Source organism: Podarcis tiliguerta (genome assembly GCF_965153285.1).
Source record: "Podarcis tiliguerta genome assembly, chromosome: 12".
Lineage (NCBI taxonomy): Eukaryota > Metazoa > Chordata > Lepidosauria > Squamata > Lacertidae > Podarcis > Podarcis tiliguerta.
The window spans coordinates 7,098,363-7,114,978 of NC_139545.1; the positions used below are offsets into that span (position 1 = coordinate 7,098,363).

General features: G+C 39.4%; 1 protein-coding gene across 7 annotated transcripts in view; it reads right to left on the reverse strand.

The window, feature by feature from the left end:
• The window catches only part of BBS9 (Bardet-Biedl syndrome 9), a 228,402-nt gene that overhangs the window by 164,259 nt on the left and 47,527 nt on the right, over positions 1-16,616 (reverse strand). For all 7 annotated transcript variants that reach the window (XR_014503855.1, XR_014503856.1, XM_083407022.1 and 4 more), the window contains exons 14-18: positions 15,915-16,019; positions 11,925-12,065; positions 10,424-10,519; positions 4,792-4,964; positions 3,768-3,920 (exon numbers count right to left, since the gene is read on the reverse strand). Coding sequence is in view for 5 of the 7 variants with exons in the window: in XM_083407022.1 (XP_083263148.1) it covers positions 3,768-3,920; positions 4,792-4,964; positions 10,424-10,519; positions 11,925-12,065; positions 15,915-16,019 (668 nt within the window). In the remaining 2 variants the exon portion in view is untranslated. The remainder of the gene's footprint in view (positions 1-3,767; positions 3,921-4,791; positions 4,965-10,423; positions 10,520-11,924; positions 12,066-15,914; positions 16,020-16,616) is intronic.

Sequence of the window (16,616 nt, forward strand, 5' to 3'; positions counted from 1 at the left end):
GGGGATTCGAACCGCCGACCTTTCGATCGGCAAGCCCTAGGCGCTGAGGCTTTTACCCACAGCGCCACCCGCGTCCCTTAATAGGATATATTCCCAGATAAATTTGGGTAGGACTGAAGCATAAATGATTATTAATCTATTTCACTTCCTGTGTGTCGAATGCTACCCAAAGGATTATTCTACAGGTTGGAGGTGATTTTTGCTCATTTTTCCTCCTTGCAGACCCTAAGACCATCTTCCACACTGTTCTGGAGGGAGCACAGGGAGAAGAAGGCAGTTGGTGAAAACCCACCACACCCTTATTCCATCAGAAGCTTCCACTGGATCTCAGTGGAGCTTTACCATTCACAGAAGGTTTTCAACCAAGGTTTTTGCCTGTTTTTTATGCAGGTATCTCGTTGCTCAATAAAAGATCCTCTACAGTATCTGGTCTTCACAGACCAACACTTCCCTCCTCTCTTTCAAAAATGAGAAATACTTTTGCTATGGGTTTCATTATGGGGGGAAATGCAGGAAATTAATGTAAGAAAGTACAAATAAATGACACTATCTTCATGTCTGTGCCATATATCAAAACAAGATAATTATTTTAAGAAATGTATTCATTCCTTGTATATATGCAAAAATATGCAAAGGAAATTATGTTCCACAGTTCTCTGATTTTAAAAGGGAAGAACTGCATTACAAACCTAGAGTTTTGGAGTGTCTAAAGGAACACAGGCTACATTAAGTGCTTTACAATGCCAATGATATATATTTTTTTTCAAGACATCTACATTGCCAATACAAGGCCCTTTTGTGAAAGTAAACCAATCAAGTTGGCACACTGTTCCAATTTCCTTTCTAGGACAAGCCTCTAAAGCTGATAAATATGATACAGCTCAGCTACATCCTTGGCTTCCTATAAAAGGAAACAGGATGATCTATCCTACTTACGGATGCAAATGCTATTGCTTGAATATATTTCTGAAATGGAACCAAGTGAAGTCATTTCTCCGAGCTAGAACTTCCAAGTGAATTATTATTTGAGAAAAGCCACTGCTCCAGTTATTAAGCAAGTTTGATAACTGAAGATATATGGATTTCTAAATACCTGAAGCACTTAAGACTGGAAGAAAGAAGTTGCAATTTGATTATGACTCCCTAAAGGTAATGAAAATAAAAAAATACATTGTGCTCAAGGCTGTATGGGGGGGGGGGGGCTTGGAACATTCCCAATATTAAGAACCTAGGCAACATGAAACTTTGCATTTCATTAAAAAAAAAAAACAGTAGATACATCTTATTAACTGAATGCCAGTTTTACTCTTCATAAAAAGAAATGTCCTTAACATTAAAAGAAAACTCAACATAACCTAACATTTTTATGGAGATGGTTATCTGGAAAAAGAATACAATCACCTGAACTTTCTTACTTCCCTATTCCCATAGAAATCCAAATACAGAATTAAGTACTGATTTAAGCTTACTGACAATTATTTTATCAAACTGCAAGATCACATTACAACAGTGTGCAATCTTCCTACCCTGCCCCCAGCTCAGCTGATTGGAGATTACAGATCAGATCAGCAGCAAGAAGGGAATTGGACTGAGTCCCACTGCTGAGCTGCACATGAAGGAAGAGATCACTCTCTTATTCCATGAACAGCTCAAAATGTTCCTGTGCTGTGGAAAAAAGGGAGCTCCTTTCATATACCAAAACATGGAAGTAAAGCAAGCTACCCATGGAAGAACAGAGTGACCTTGGAAGCTCCCTGCAGTTCTGTGTTGCATACTGAATGGAAGGAGCAATTAATGTTATCAGGGGACAGAAGGAACTCTAATCCAAGGAAAAACTATTTGGGGGGATTTTATTTTAGAAAAATGGAACGAGGATGACATGGCAGAGGTCTATACAATTATGTATGGTGTGGAGTAAGGAGATACAAAGATTTCTTCACAGTACTAGAATGTGGGCGCTTCCAGTGAGATTCAGGACAGATAAACATACTTCTTCATACAACACTGCAATGTGCTGTGGGATCACTTTAAGTTTATGCAGCCTGACAATGTGGATAAGGTGCTTGCTATTGATATATAAAGTTCTTAATGGCTTAGAACCAGTTTACTTAACAAATTGCCTTGCCCCATACATGCCTATTTAGCCATCTCAGTATTTGGAACTTGAAACCTTTGCAAGTGCCACATAATGTTCATTCCACATGAGTAGAACAAGTGTTTCGGAATTCCCTACCTATTAACATTAGGTAGGCACCCAGGCTATCTTGTTTTAGATCCCGCCAAAAACTTGTTTCAGCAAGCCTACACATTCATGTAACTTAGTTATTTATATTTGTTTTTTAGAGTTTGGCTGATTTTGTGTTTTAATTGTGATGGCTGCTAGTATGTTTGTTTTTTAAATTGCTCTGTAGATTTTAGCTGTGTTTTATTTACAATTTTATTTGTGCATTGCTTAGAAAGCTCCTGATTAAGCAGCTTATAAACCTTCTAATAAATAAATAACTTTTTTTAAACATGAGTTTGCTACCACACAAATGGTGATAGCTACCAGTTTAGTTGGCTTTAAAGGTGCAATAGATAAGTTCATAGAGAAGGAGTCTATCAATACTTATTGGTCATGATTTGTTATATGCACTTCGAGGTTCAGAGGCAGAATGCTAAAGCCACTTCTGAGCTAGGGATCACAGCCCACGCGAGATCAGGGAATCCTCGGCCGCGACAGCCCCCAGCCAGCCAATCGGCTGGCTGGGGAGGCGTGGCCTGCCCTATTTAGGGCCGGCGCAGCCGAGGCTCACCTTCTTTTGCCGCTCCAGCTGATTTGGTTTCCCATCCCTCCCTCCCTTTAGGCAGGCTCTTTTGACATTGCTATGGACTTTGGTTGGTCACTGTTAAGGGGCCTGGTAGGATTTTTTTCCATTTGGCAAATTGGCTCCAGCCATTTGGATTTTCGCCTACCTCGTAGCAACTCGTCACAACTTCTCGGCATGGGCGGTTAGGCATTGGTAAGGGTAGGGTTAAGTAGATGGGGGGGAGGCAGCGCCATCGCCTCCCCCCACAGTGAAGGGTAGTCCGGTAAAGGATTCCAGGGGGCCTTGCCCTCTGGGGGGAGGCGGGAACTCGCCACGCAATGAGTAACAGTTTCTGGGGAATAACAACAAAAAAGATCTAATGCTTTCATGCCCTGCTTCTGGATTTCTCAAAAGTTCCTAGCTGCCCTCCACCGGAAATGAGATTAAACTATAGTCTGATACGGCAACACTCTTACGTTCTTTACTGAGGCAGAAACTCAAACTGTATTCCATCTCGCAACAGTATATCAGTTGATTTGCTTTCAATTACTTCAGCTATTGCCTTTGAAAGACCCAGGATGTAAATACATTTGCAAAAGGAGACTGTTCGTCTCAAGATTATTTTGTTGTGGATGTTACATCAGTTAAACCATTCCATCAGTTTACAGTATACCATAAATGTTTACATGAGCTCTGAACTATAAAATATTTTCACATAACTATTTCGGCTCGGAAAGAATGATGCACTGTCAAAGTTTGCGAGAGCTCAGAGTAGCAATTCAGTATCTGAAGATCAAATAAAAACCACTGCAGATCATCTGGAAAGTTGCAGGGAATATTAGGTTAAACAAATTACTGTTCCATGGTCTCTCAGCTGGTAAATGTAACCAGGAAGGTATCGCTTATGTATTTTAAAACTATGTGTTTAGTGTGGGGGGAGACATTAAAGAGTCAGGCTCATAACCCAACTATACTGACCTGTCTGTAGGTTCCCTCTAACAAGGTGTCCAGATGTTGCAGAGGAGCCTGGGTTTTATCTTTAAACCGTGTCAGCAGTCGTCGTTCAATAGCTCTAAACTGTACGGCTCTTTCAGATAATAGTTGCTCATATTTAACAGCATTCAAGCGCAGCTACAATTAAGCAGGTTTTTGAAGGAAAAAGTTAAAAATATTCCAAAATGCAATAATATTTTCACATGACACATTTATAACAAACAGGTGGAGAACAACCGCATTTCTGGAAGTTTTACCGTAGTGATTCGTAGAGTGCTTTTCTATGGTAAGGTAGTCAGTCTGAAGATCGGTAATTTCACACTCATCATCAGATCAACTGACAGGCTAGAATAATGCCAGGTATTACCAAAATTGAAAATAATTGTTGACAGCGAAGGCAATCTGCTGTAATGCATGATAATCTTACCATGGGTTTTCATGACAGAGGTGAAATTATCTCGTCATCAGTAGGTTATGAATTATTTCAGTACATTGGATCTGCAGCACATATGCTCAATGATCTTTTACTAGCTGTGGCAGAAATCAGGCACAGTATTTTAAAATGTTTAAAACACTGTCTTTAGGAATAGATTTTTATTTTTAGGGGAGGGCATTTTTTTATATATATCAAATGCCAATCCAATATCAAAACAACTCATATTCCTGTCTATAATGACTTCCTAAGAGTTTTGAAGAATATGTTAATATACTATTGGTTTGGCAAAGATTATTAGACATGAGATGCTGACTTTCACAGCCCAAACAGCCCTGACATAATCTCCATTCCTCTTTATAAAAACATATACAAAGCCATTAAGGGCTTGAAGATGGGTCATTATGAGCCTACACACCATGACTGCAGCCCCGAAATAAAAGCACTGGTTTATAAAAATGCAGCCTGTGCAAAAAGCACTTCTTCAAATTTAAACAATTGCAACAGCTCAAAGTAACAACTGAAAAAGTCACCAGCCAAATTTCATTACAAAATCACAAATATTAATATGCATACCTCAAAATGATGATCAATTATTTCAAAATATTCTTGTAAGGGGATTGGGCCAGAAAAAGTACATGCAAAGTCTTTGCAGTTTTGTTTCCTAAAATGTTCTTCAAGACGCACAGTGAGTTCTTTCACAATTAGCCAAAGGTCTTCTAACTGCTCACTTTGAATTCTGTAGCGCTCTTGAAAATGAAAATGAAAAGCAAAATAAAAATTAGTAGCTGATTCACTATCAGTTACTAAGTAGGGCCATTTTTTATTTTAAATGAATTTAGTTATACACAAGACAGAAAAAGACAAACAAGAATAAAAAACCCCAATATAAACTAAAGACTACAGGAGCAGAGCATAAAGGTGAGGTGCACATGTACATACAGCCATACTTGATAACAATTCTACTTACGTTATTGCTATTATTATTATTATTATTATTATTAGTTTAATGAATATAGTATTTCTGGATTCCACCTGCGAAAAAAATTTCTGTGTTCATAACTTTGCATGTTTAATAGTTCCCCTTTCCCCATGTCTTCCACCAATAGCATCAATTTAAATACCATATTTAAACACTTTTTCAGCAATATGGTGGGAATTTTGTGTCACAATTATCACAATTACAAGCATGCTTTAAGGAATTCACTGTTGTCAATTACATTGAGATGCCTGCTGCAATTCTGCCTTCCTTCCTTGCTCCAGATTCTGGGGACATTCTCCAGTAGCAAGCTAGAGAATGAAACCTCCTTTAATATTTTGTGCTTTCAGGAATCAGGTAAACAAGCATTGGGTTTTTTCACGAACCAGGGGTACTTCCCCATCAAATCCATTCCATCATTTTTGTTCAGGGGTGACTTCACACATACACACACATCTGTCAACAGAGGGCAATAGTTAATGCATGTGATGAAGTGAACACTAGCCTACAAAAGCCTGTTGCAGTAAGAATTCCTAATTTTAAGGTGCCACAAGATTCTCTGTGATATAGGCGCCAGGCAAAAACATTCCTCTCCTCCCAGTCCTTTGGCTAATTAAAAAAAGAGGCCTTTTAAACTAGGGGGGTATTGTTTTTGTTTGTTATTACGGTGTGCATTGTTGTATTTTTATATTGTAAACCGCTCTGTGATCTTCGGATGTAGGGCGGTATAGAAATTTAATTAATTCGTTTATTTGTTATCTAACAAAAACACTTCTTTGGAAGTTGTTAGTTCACATGGATTTCAAGCTCCGATTTCCAACTTAAAATGGTTCATGTTAATGCTAACCAATGGTTCATGGTTCAATAAATTTGAAGAGGCAGGAGGAAGGGGCATGTGTGTCCAAGGGTTTCTCCCAATCTCAATCATGGTTAAAAGCTAGGAGACCTGTTTGCATTGACCCTAACACATCAATAGTTCAGAACAAGTAGCAAAATTTTACATCCAGGACATCTTAAATTAAAAACTGAACAATTCAGGGTATGCTCAGTTGATAGCTAGGATACAATATGGAAAATTCCCTTTAAAAATTCAGCTTGGAAAAATGCTACCATATTGGAAAATGGCAGCTCTCTCTTTCCATTTAGCTAAAAGGACCCATACCTCTGAAACAAGCGCGATTTATCTGAAATGGGTTGAGAATTCTCACATTCAGAATCATCAGGTGATCTCAAAGAAGATTTCTGGGTAGGATTTGAAAACCTAACGTTTATTAGGTCTTTCCATATCTCAGCTATCAAAATAAAATGCCCTGCAATTTTCTATGACCAGGTAAAATTCTAATCTCATTTCACCACAAGGGATCTTAATAGAGAAAGGACTCTGAAGTGCATATCCATCTTAAAGAGCAGAACATCATAGCTACCAAGGAGTGGGATTCTGCATCTTATATCATGCAAATTAAAAGTTTTGTGGTTGATGCAGGCTTCACGCATATCATCCCTTAACAAAAATGGGCCAATGAAATGGCTAGGTATATAGCAATACCACTGTAGTTTCAAGCTAATTCTGAAAATGCTATGTTTATAGTAATCTTTCCAAAATATGTAAGAGAACAGTTGTGAGGAAAAATAAGAGGAAGGGTGGAAATGAGATGGGGATATTTTAAAAAAACTAAAAATGTTCTACTTTTTAGAAGTTTGGCCAAGTTTTTTATTTTTGAAAAAGATAAGGCTTAAAACTTTACTTATTAAGCAATTCATAAGATTAGTTATCCAAGATTGTATAACATTTCTACTGGCACAGTTCCCAGAAAATGCATTTCATAGATGGGACAATGACAAATTATATTTACAGTGTACAAGGAAAATAGGCAGGTTTCATATAAAAGCATGTCCTTTTAAAAGCCGAAAACCATTTGTTAATGATAACATACCATCTTATTTTCATTATGCTAGAAATATATCTAGGAATAATGACCAGACATTTTGAACAAAACTTCCCTCATCTAAAATTAGTCCCTGAGTCAAATTTCGCCAAAAAAAAGAGGTCATCAGCGGTTTTAAAATTGTATTGACCAGCAGGAAAATACAGCAGACAACTCCATTGAAGTGGAATGGTAGGATAAAACGAATGGCTTATTTGATCTATTACAAAGAGAAAGAAAACTCTGAAAAAATCTATAGCATATAAATGAAATAGAGTTCTTTAGTTGTACAATTCTGCTAAAAACAGCAAAAGAGTAACTGTTACTTACAGGCCTACATTCTAAGATTATGAAAACAGGTATGTTTGAGGAAAGCAGCTTTCCCCTCAAAATATTAAATATAAAATTTTATACAGAAGGACAGATGGCACACTAGCTGTTGACAAGCATTCTAAGTCATGTTTGCGTAAGCCCAAACCATGCTCAATACCGAGCGCAGCTAATTGTTTTTAAGAACCTATGGGATATTATGAATACCACAAGCACCCATAAATCACCATTCTCAGCAATGAAATACTTATTGAAAGTTGGATGAAGGGGCATATTTTTCAAGAATTTTAGTAAACAGTTATTTCTGTGTCAAGAAACCAAAAAGTTGTCAGCTCCTGGGATCTCTGACACGGTTAAGCAACTTGTGAGCGTAGGAATCAATCTCTCACCCAAAAGCCACATAAAAGCCCTAATGGGCATGGGATATAATGATTTCTGAAACAGTTGTAATTTATAACTGAGTTTTATCCATCTGCTCATGGAAATTTACATTCAATATGAGACTTGCTTTCTGGTTTGGGAGTTGGACTAGATCAACCTCAAGGTACCTTCCAATTGTACAATACTATGAACTTAGTGTCAAATGTAAATTATTCTCCCAACAGTAATCTTTACAGAATTCCAGCTGGTAAAAGAGTAAAGTAGAAGCATGGGTACACGGGTAAGATTAAAGGTTTTATGGTGCAGCAGTTTCTAGACACTATTGCATCAAACACTAGGGTATGCTTCAAGCATCTGTACTGTGGGAAAGCTTATACTGAGATAGCAAGCATCAAGCCAGGTCTATAAATAAACAAACCCAAATGGAAAAGAAAATTATTAGTGGGAGAAAAGATGGGAAGATAAAGCTCCCTGTTCAAGCTAAAAGGTTACAATACACTTCAGCTAGCCAATGCCTCTGGTGGGATACTTAAAGCTTCTTTTCCTTTCATTAATAAATGAACACTTATTCCCATCAGCTGAGATCTTGTTTGCACATGTATATCATTTAAGCTACCAATTCTGTAAAACAAGAATCCAAATAACCAATTCTAATTTTAGCTTACACGTAAAACTATTTACAAAAAAAATTACAAGTCTTCTCAGATCTTTGTTATGGAATGTTCCAGCTACTTCAACTGTTTAAATTTTTTTACTGTCAAACAAATATTAAAAATTATCATACAACACTCAAAGAATGTTCACACAACCAAACACAAACAAAAATGAAGCCTGCAAAAAGTAAACTAATTGATACCATGATGTCACTGAATAACTGCTTGTCCAGATGTTTCCCATCACAGGATTTATGGTGAAAGATATTAAGGTCTTTTACAGCTTAAGAATTCTTGACATCCGTGCGAATAGAGGAAAGCTCATGCCACCAAACTTAGATAATTCTTCACAGCATTCTAGAATCTAAACAACGAGCTGAAAGGCCCGAGGCTCAGGACTACTGGATTGGTTCCACTGGTGCACCCACACAGTCCTGACACCATCCCAGTAAGTAGCAAAGAGGCCACTGTCAGCACGGCAGCAACATGGCACCATCCCACGGCACCAGCTGCTCCTGAGGACTCAATCTGCACACTTTAAACTGGTTTACATAGACCACAGATTTAAAACAAACTTCAAACCCTAGTTTCAATTACTAGTTAACAGTACACCACAATGATTTTAAATGTATTGTCTTTCAAAAGCATATTTTTCATATTTTGAAACAGACAATCAAGGAAGGTTTCTGGTTCTTGTTTTATTATGGATGTTCCACAGTTTTATTACCGGTAAGGTAAAGGTAAAGGGACCCCTGACCATTAGGTCCAGTCATGACTGACTCTGGGGTTGCACGCTCATCTCGCTTTATTGGCTGAGGGAGCCGGCGTATAGCTTCCGGGTCATGTGGCCAGCATGACTAAGCCGCTTCTGGCGAATCAGAGCAGCACACAGAAACGCCATTTACCTTCCCGCCGGAGCGGTACCTATTTATCTACTTGCACTTTTATGTGCTTTCGAACTGCTAGGTTGGCAGGAGCAGGGACCGGGCAACGGGAGCTCACCGTCGTCAAGGTACCGGTAATGACTTGTTAATTTGTATGTTTTGTTTTAGTTTTGCTTTTCTCTTTTCTGTTGACTGCTTTGAGCCCCACCAAATGGAGGAATAGTGGCATATAAATTCAACAACAACAACGAAGGCAGGAATGAGAGAAGGGAAAGAGAAGGAGGAACAAAATAGTTGGGATTCAGTCATGAAAATGGCCAAATCCCATTGGTTAATAATAATGCTTCTTCAGGATTGTTGAACTATGGCTTCTTTTTTTAAAAAAAGCTGTAACCAATTTCTCAATGACACAATTACAAGCTCCTGGATATTGCTTCCCTACTAGATTTAACAAGCCATGAAGGACAAAAGCCTAGCATACAAGCCTAGCACACAAGCTGAACCAAGCTTCTTGCCAACATCCTCAGAAGCCAATAACGAAAAAGCTGAACAGGATTTAGTGAACAGGGACCATCTGTGGCAGAAAGAAGTCCAGAATCAGAATCAGAAGTTGAAGCAAGAGAGGAGGGAGGCCAAGAGGCAGAGATGAGTCAGGCTGGTGAAGAAGACAGGGTGTCTCCCCCTAATGCTGTGACAAGGTCCCCTTCTCCTGGTCCTCCAAAACCAAATGAGGTATGAAGAGGGAGGAGCAAAGACAAGTATGCCAGTGGCTCCCAATTGCTTGAGGAAGACCAGGGGGGATGGGGAGACCTATGCAACTGTGGGAAGCTGGGGACCTTTAGTCTCCACAACTGCCTCATAGGGACAAGAGTTGCTGTGCTCATTAGGCCTGGCACTTGTGAGCAGACCTTTTATCTTCGAACAAAGAGTTAACTTTGCTTATTCCATGTGATTTACTGTTAACACCCACCTCTGTCACACTGTGGACAAAAGTATTGCACAAACTCTATCATGTGAAGATCTCATCCATTAACTTCAGTTCAACAAGATACTTACGCGATGTTTTTGAAGCAAGTAATGTGACTCGGGAGCCACCTAATAACTGAAATCCTAAAGCATTTAGCTGGTCTTCATCAGCCTGATCAGCAAAGTCTGAAATAAAATGAAATGAAATGTATAATTTACACAGTTTGTCCATGCCGTTAACACTGCACCCATAAATCTACTTAGATTTCAAGTTTACAATAGACTTCATATTGCAAATAATTTTGGGTGAGAATGTGCCAATGCATTGTTTCTTATACATTATGTCACTGGACCACAAAGTCCCTTTATCTATCAGATACAAACATTCATGCTGGTTTTACAACTATCCGTTGTTATATAAATTGCATCTAACCCAGACCATAAACTCTATACAATGGATTGGATTCCCATGTGTGGGTAAAGACTCTCCTCCTGCAAGAGAGGGGAGTGGTTGTGGTCGGGAGCCGGACTCCGCCTCAAGCAGGGGGCGTTAGCCCCCTGCCTCCCACTCACCTGGCTGGCGCCCACGCCCACGGGCAGGCACCCAACCAGGTGCCTGCAAGGGGGCGTGTTTAGCAGCCTAAATTGCTGCGGCACCAGCCTTCCGGCCTCACTCTTCGTCGTCCCGTCGCGAGTCACCCACCCTCCACTCCCTTAGAGCTCAGGGTCTCAGTTTTCTTTTGGCCTTGCTATGGACCTTAGGTTGGTCGCCCTGGTTGTCCGGGGGGCCTGGTAGGAATTTTTCCATTTGGCATTAGGCTTTTTGGTTTTTTCGCCTACCTCGTAGCAATCGTCACAACTTTCGTGGTATTGGTGGGTAGGTTAGGCATTGGAATAGTGTGTTGTGGTGTGTCGAAGGGCTAGGTGTGGCCATCGCCTGCGCCTTCAATTTTGGGTATTCCGTTAAAGGAATCCGGTGGTCGTGTATTCTGTCCGATGCCTGCGTGGCGGGAGGCCATGGCACAACCCTCGGTGACATCAGGGGAGAGCTTATAGTTGGATTAGCATCAACAGGCTCCACCTACTGGTGAATAAACCCCCCTGTTTTAGACTCACCCCTCTCTGAGGGGGTGGAGTCAGCTGACGTAATCCAATGCCCAAGCCAATACCTTTTCACTTGCTGTAATCAATAAAGTTGTGGCCTTTTCTTGCCCATTAACCTTATATCACGTGTCCTTGTGTTTTCATTCCACTACGCGGGGATCGGGTCCTCGAACCACAACATCATATCCACAGCAAACCAAATTGACCAGCATTTAGTTATTTAAATGGTGCATATATTAGAAGCAAAATATATCAATATAATTCATTTGGGTACTGTGTGATAAGAATTCCACATAAAAACCTTCCTGGTAAAACAATAATAAAGCTAGCAAAACTTAAGTGGGTTTTGATAAAATTCTAAATGTACAAACTACATTGAGAAACCAATGTTTCTTTCATTTAAGCTTTTAGATAATAAATGGCTCATTACTCAAGCATTCTAGGTAAATCAATCATGTCAGAGGTGCATCCTTAACTGAAGTTCTACCTGGGAAAAGGGTAACAAGGCTGACTGGAGGCTTGTTGGTATCAATAGTTAACTTCTGGCTTGCTGTCTTTGAAGGATGAGCTGGAGAGGAAACTAACCGCAATGGTAATCGAAATTTGCACTGGGAAACTCTTGGTGCACCTGAAACAAATCATGTGTGTCTTGTAATTGTTAAGTCTAAATATACTGAGATTAGGTACAAGACTTTGTTTAGGGCAACTACTGAAAATAAAAGATCTGCAGGATCATACATATCATATAAAAATATCATATACCGTATTTTTCGCTCTATAAGATGCACCAGACCATAAGGCGCACCTAGTTTTTGGAGGAGGAAAACACGAAAAAAAATATTCTGAATCTCAGAAGCCAGAACAACAAGAGGGATCACTGTGCAGCAAAAGCAGTGATCCCTCTTGCTGTTCTGGCTTCTGGGATAGCTGCACAGCCTGCATTCGCTCCATAAGACGCACACACATTTCCCCTTACTTTTTAGGAGGGAAAAAGTGAGTCTTATAGAGCAAAAAATACGGTAAATGAAAATCTGCAACAAGAAAAAAATGCAATAACAAAAAACCCAAATATTAAAACAACCTCTGTCTTTAAAAAGGAAGCAAGATTGCAAGAGATATTTTCTTAAATATTAATCTTCTGACCTCAAAATACACAGCAATTTCCTGGCATTATGCTAAGCATATGAATAACTTCGAACAGGAGTTCAGTAATTTTTCTCAAATAACTCTTATTTTGGTTTGTTAACTTTCATCAGCAGTCAGATATAAAAACAAAATCATTCACGCAGATTGTAAAGTATCAATAAAAAGTAAAATATGTAATGATCAATAACCAGTTAATCATTGTCATTGGAATTTCATTAGTTGGGTAACTACCAGAACTATGTAAAAATACAAGTGCGCACACACACATACAAGCAAGCAAGTCAGTAAATGGACTGCAATTGTCCACACCATTCAGAGAGGAATAAAATCTGTTTTTCCCCTAGAACATGGGTCACCAAGGCAGTGGGGTCATATTCTTTCCTGCGAGTGACAACCATTCAATTATATAATTGAAAATAAAGTGATACATTTTGACACTATTGCATCCCTTGATCCAACGCTACATTTGCACTGACTCAAGCAATGAAAGTCCACAAGTTATCACACTTCTAATTGACAATTACAGGCTAACCTGGATTTTATTATATTTGCGTATGAATAATTAAATGGCTACAATATCCCTAAAGGAAATTAACATCAAGATAGACTTAACATTTGGTTACTCATGCCAGCAAACACAATTAGGATTCCAGTAGCACCTTATTTCAGTAGCAGTTCACAGGCATATATAAACAGTGGGGTCAAATGTCATGAAATGAAGAGGAGGGGAATCAGAAAATTCAATTGAAATTTGAATGTACAAGAAACAAGCAGTTTCCCCTTTTTAAAGTTGCAACAATGGTATTTGGTGACAGAGCCATCTTAGTGTTGCTAAGCTAATTGGCATCTGTAGTGGAACAGAGTATCATCAAAGTATTTTTGAAGTCACTTCTAAAGGGCCAACCAGCAGCTCACATATGTACGTTTTTACTTTAAAATAACAACTATCGCTAATTTTGATTTTGATTCAGCCTATCGTTCACTTACCCTCTGGGTTGAGATCTACCATAACATCAGTGAAAGCAAAAGAGAAAGAAAAGAACAAAATACAACTAATAACAGAAATTCAACAAAAATCTATTAACTGAGAATGAAAGAGAAGCCTAGCTTCCTTAAGTAAGATGTAGGCTATGCTGCTCCTCCACCACCTCTAAGAAACACGTAACATAAAATATTGGACAGAAAGCTGAGAATATGATGAAGGAAAGCAAAGAGAAAGGAAGAGGACTATGGAGTATCCATGCCAGGAGGAAGATAAGTTAGGAACCAAACACAACAGTGCAGGTCCCACTGAAATATCCAGCAGCGTTAGTTAAAGGGCTACCTGAAGTGGAAAAAATGATTTATGGCATGTTGGTGAGATATCTTAATTTATTTTGGTTTATTAATGATTCTGTCTGTACTACCAATGGCATGCCTGTGACCCAGAAAGGTCACCATGTGCCTGCACTCTATAGCTTGTGAACAATTGGTATTCTAGGTGTCTAACTAGAGATTGGCAAATGAGGGATGGTACCTAAAGCAGTATAGGGATCAAATCATTTTTGCTACAGGCAGCCCTACAGGCAGCCCCCCGTGTATGTGGGGGGTTACGTTCCGAGGCACTGTGTGAGCCAGTGAAATTGCGTATAATTGAAACCCACTGGAAAAGCCTGCAAACACCCTGTTACGCTCCCCCTGCCCCCACTCCACTCTTTTAGCGACATTTCAGTGATGTCTTTATGACGTTTCCGGTCACTGCCGGGTTCAGTACAATGTACACATATTGAAAGCACGTAAATGGGGGCCTGCCTATACTCTGCTACAGGGGTTGGCAAGGCTTACTGGGCATGGGCCCGATCACTCCCACGGAGATCCTCCGTGGGCCAGACGGGCACAGCGCAACGCCGGCAATCGCATCTGCACATGTCCGTGGCACCGGAAATCGCTTCTGCGCATGCCCAGATGCCCAAAATCGAGCCTGCGCAGAAGCGTTTTTCGGCTTCTAGGCTTGCACAGAAGCGTTTTCTGGCGCCACGGACATGTGCAGACACGATTTCCGGAGCTGCAGAAGAGAGTCTGCAATTCGGGAGTGGCTCATGGGCCAGTTAAACAACCCTCATGGACCCCTTCCGGCCCATGGGCCTTAGGTTGCCAACCTCTGCTCTACTATACTATCTCTATTTTGTCTGGTGGCTAAAGGTCAGAGATAGACATTTTACAAACCTGGTCTTATTTCTGAGATGTGTGGCAACAAAAATAATAGTGCTCTCCATGATCAGTTTCATAAACTATTCATTATCTGACGTCATTTTTAAGACGCAATGTCTATTACAGAAGTAGACAGCTTATTTTCAGTTTCCGATTCTCAAAATGTTGATTGCAGCAATTTTAATGTTAATAGCCAATAACATCAGTCTGCTTGTGCAACATTTCTCCTCTCCAGCCCTCCCCTCATGCCCCCTAGATCTGCTCCAAAGGGTCCGCCAATTCTCTGGAACAGATTTTTAAGGTACACGGGGGACTGCAGAGGGAAGGAAAAGAAGACAGGAAAGGCTACTCTGCGTGAGTGGATGTCCACTTGCATGATGTTTTAATTATGAATTGCACCTATTTTGCTTGTTAGACAAGTGTTGTAAAGGCCACAGCTATAATTTATTATCTCGTATCACCATGCAGCTTTGCTTAAAATGGCAAAAATATATCATTATAAAGAAGGTGCAACTTCCTTGTGTTTTAAGTTTGCGCCTTAGCTTGGCACTTAACAGAGTGATTCTCCCTTAAACTAACAGATAATTTTCACATCAGTCACAGAATGTGATTAGCAAAACTTCCTTTTATGGGTAACAACATGTGTTAGAGCACCATCTCCCAGAGTACAGCTGAAATAAACATTGTGAAATAAGCAGATAATTTTAATACAGTGGCTTCATTGTTGTCTGAGGAATGCTTCGCTTCCAAAACATCTTAAGTGCTATTGCTCAGCCAAAATGCAGTGCAGCGTAAGGGAATAACCAGACTTCACAACAGTTTAACCCTCTGGTTCTGTGCAGGAGTGAACAACAATATTGATAAAACATATTTCTAGATTGTTCCACTTTCATCGAAAGTGCTGAAGGTGTAATTAACTTCTAACCCTTAAAGGTGGTCTTTTCCAGTTCAGGTTTGAAGAATATTGATACTTCAGTTATAGGTGGAAGCTAATAATGGTTGAGTCTACAAACACACTAAGACAAATTAATGGTTTTACACACAATAATGTATTTTGAAATGACAGTTTAATAATCACAGTTAAAAACTTAAACAGTCACTGCCGCCCCTCCCCATTTATTCAAATTTTCATAATATTTACCTGTTGCTGTGTTATATGAAGCTAGAGCAGTACCTTCCAGATCTGCTGGTGAGATATTCCCCTTTAGAAAGGCAGAGAGTACAACTGTTTTAGATACAGATGACTCTGTAAACACAGATAAAGACAAAAAGGTCAACTGGGGGGAAGACTTCGTGTAACTCTACAAAACCATTTCTAAGGAAATAGTAATTGAATCATAGATCACTATTTGTTAACCCTCCCCCAAAAAGTACATGCAGTGCTATCCATCTATAAACAATACATATTTAAAATTCTTAAAAGTGTGGAAACAAAATTTATTCAACGATCAATTCCTTAATTCCCACAGAAACACCATAGAAGCCTAGCAATCAGCCTCTTGAGCCATCTACATTAGTTTCCTGGCCTCCTGGACAATTTGATGAAATTACATCTATGGATATACAAGTATCCCAAGCTTATCATCTATAATTATGTCCCTCAAAGTATATACAGTGGTGCCTCGCAAGAGGAAATTAATTCGTTCTGCGAATTTTTTCGTCTTGTGAATTTTTTCGTCTTGCGAAGCAAGCCCATAGGGAAATCTGTCTTGCGAAGCAACTCAGAAAACGAAAAACTCTTTCGTCTTGCGAGTTTTTCGTCTTCCGAGGCATTCGTCTTGCGAGGTACCACTGTATCTAGAACTATACAACATAGTCTTTTTGCCAGATATCAATACACGAC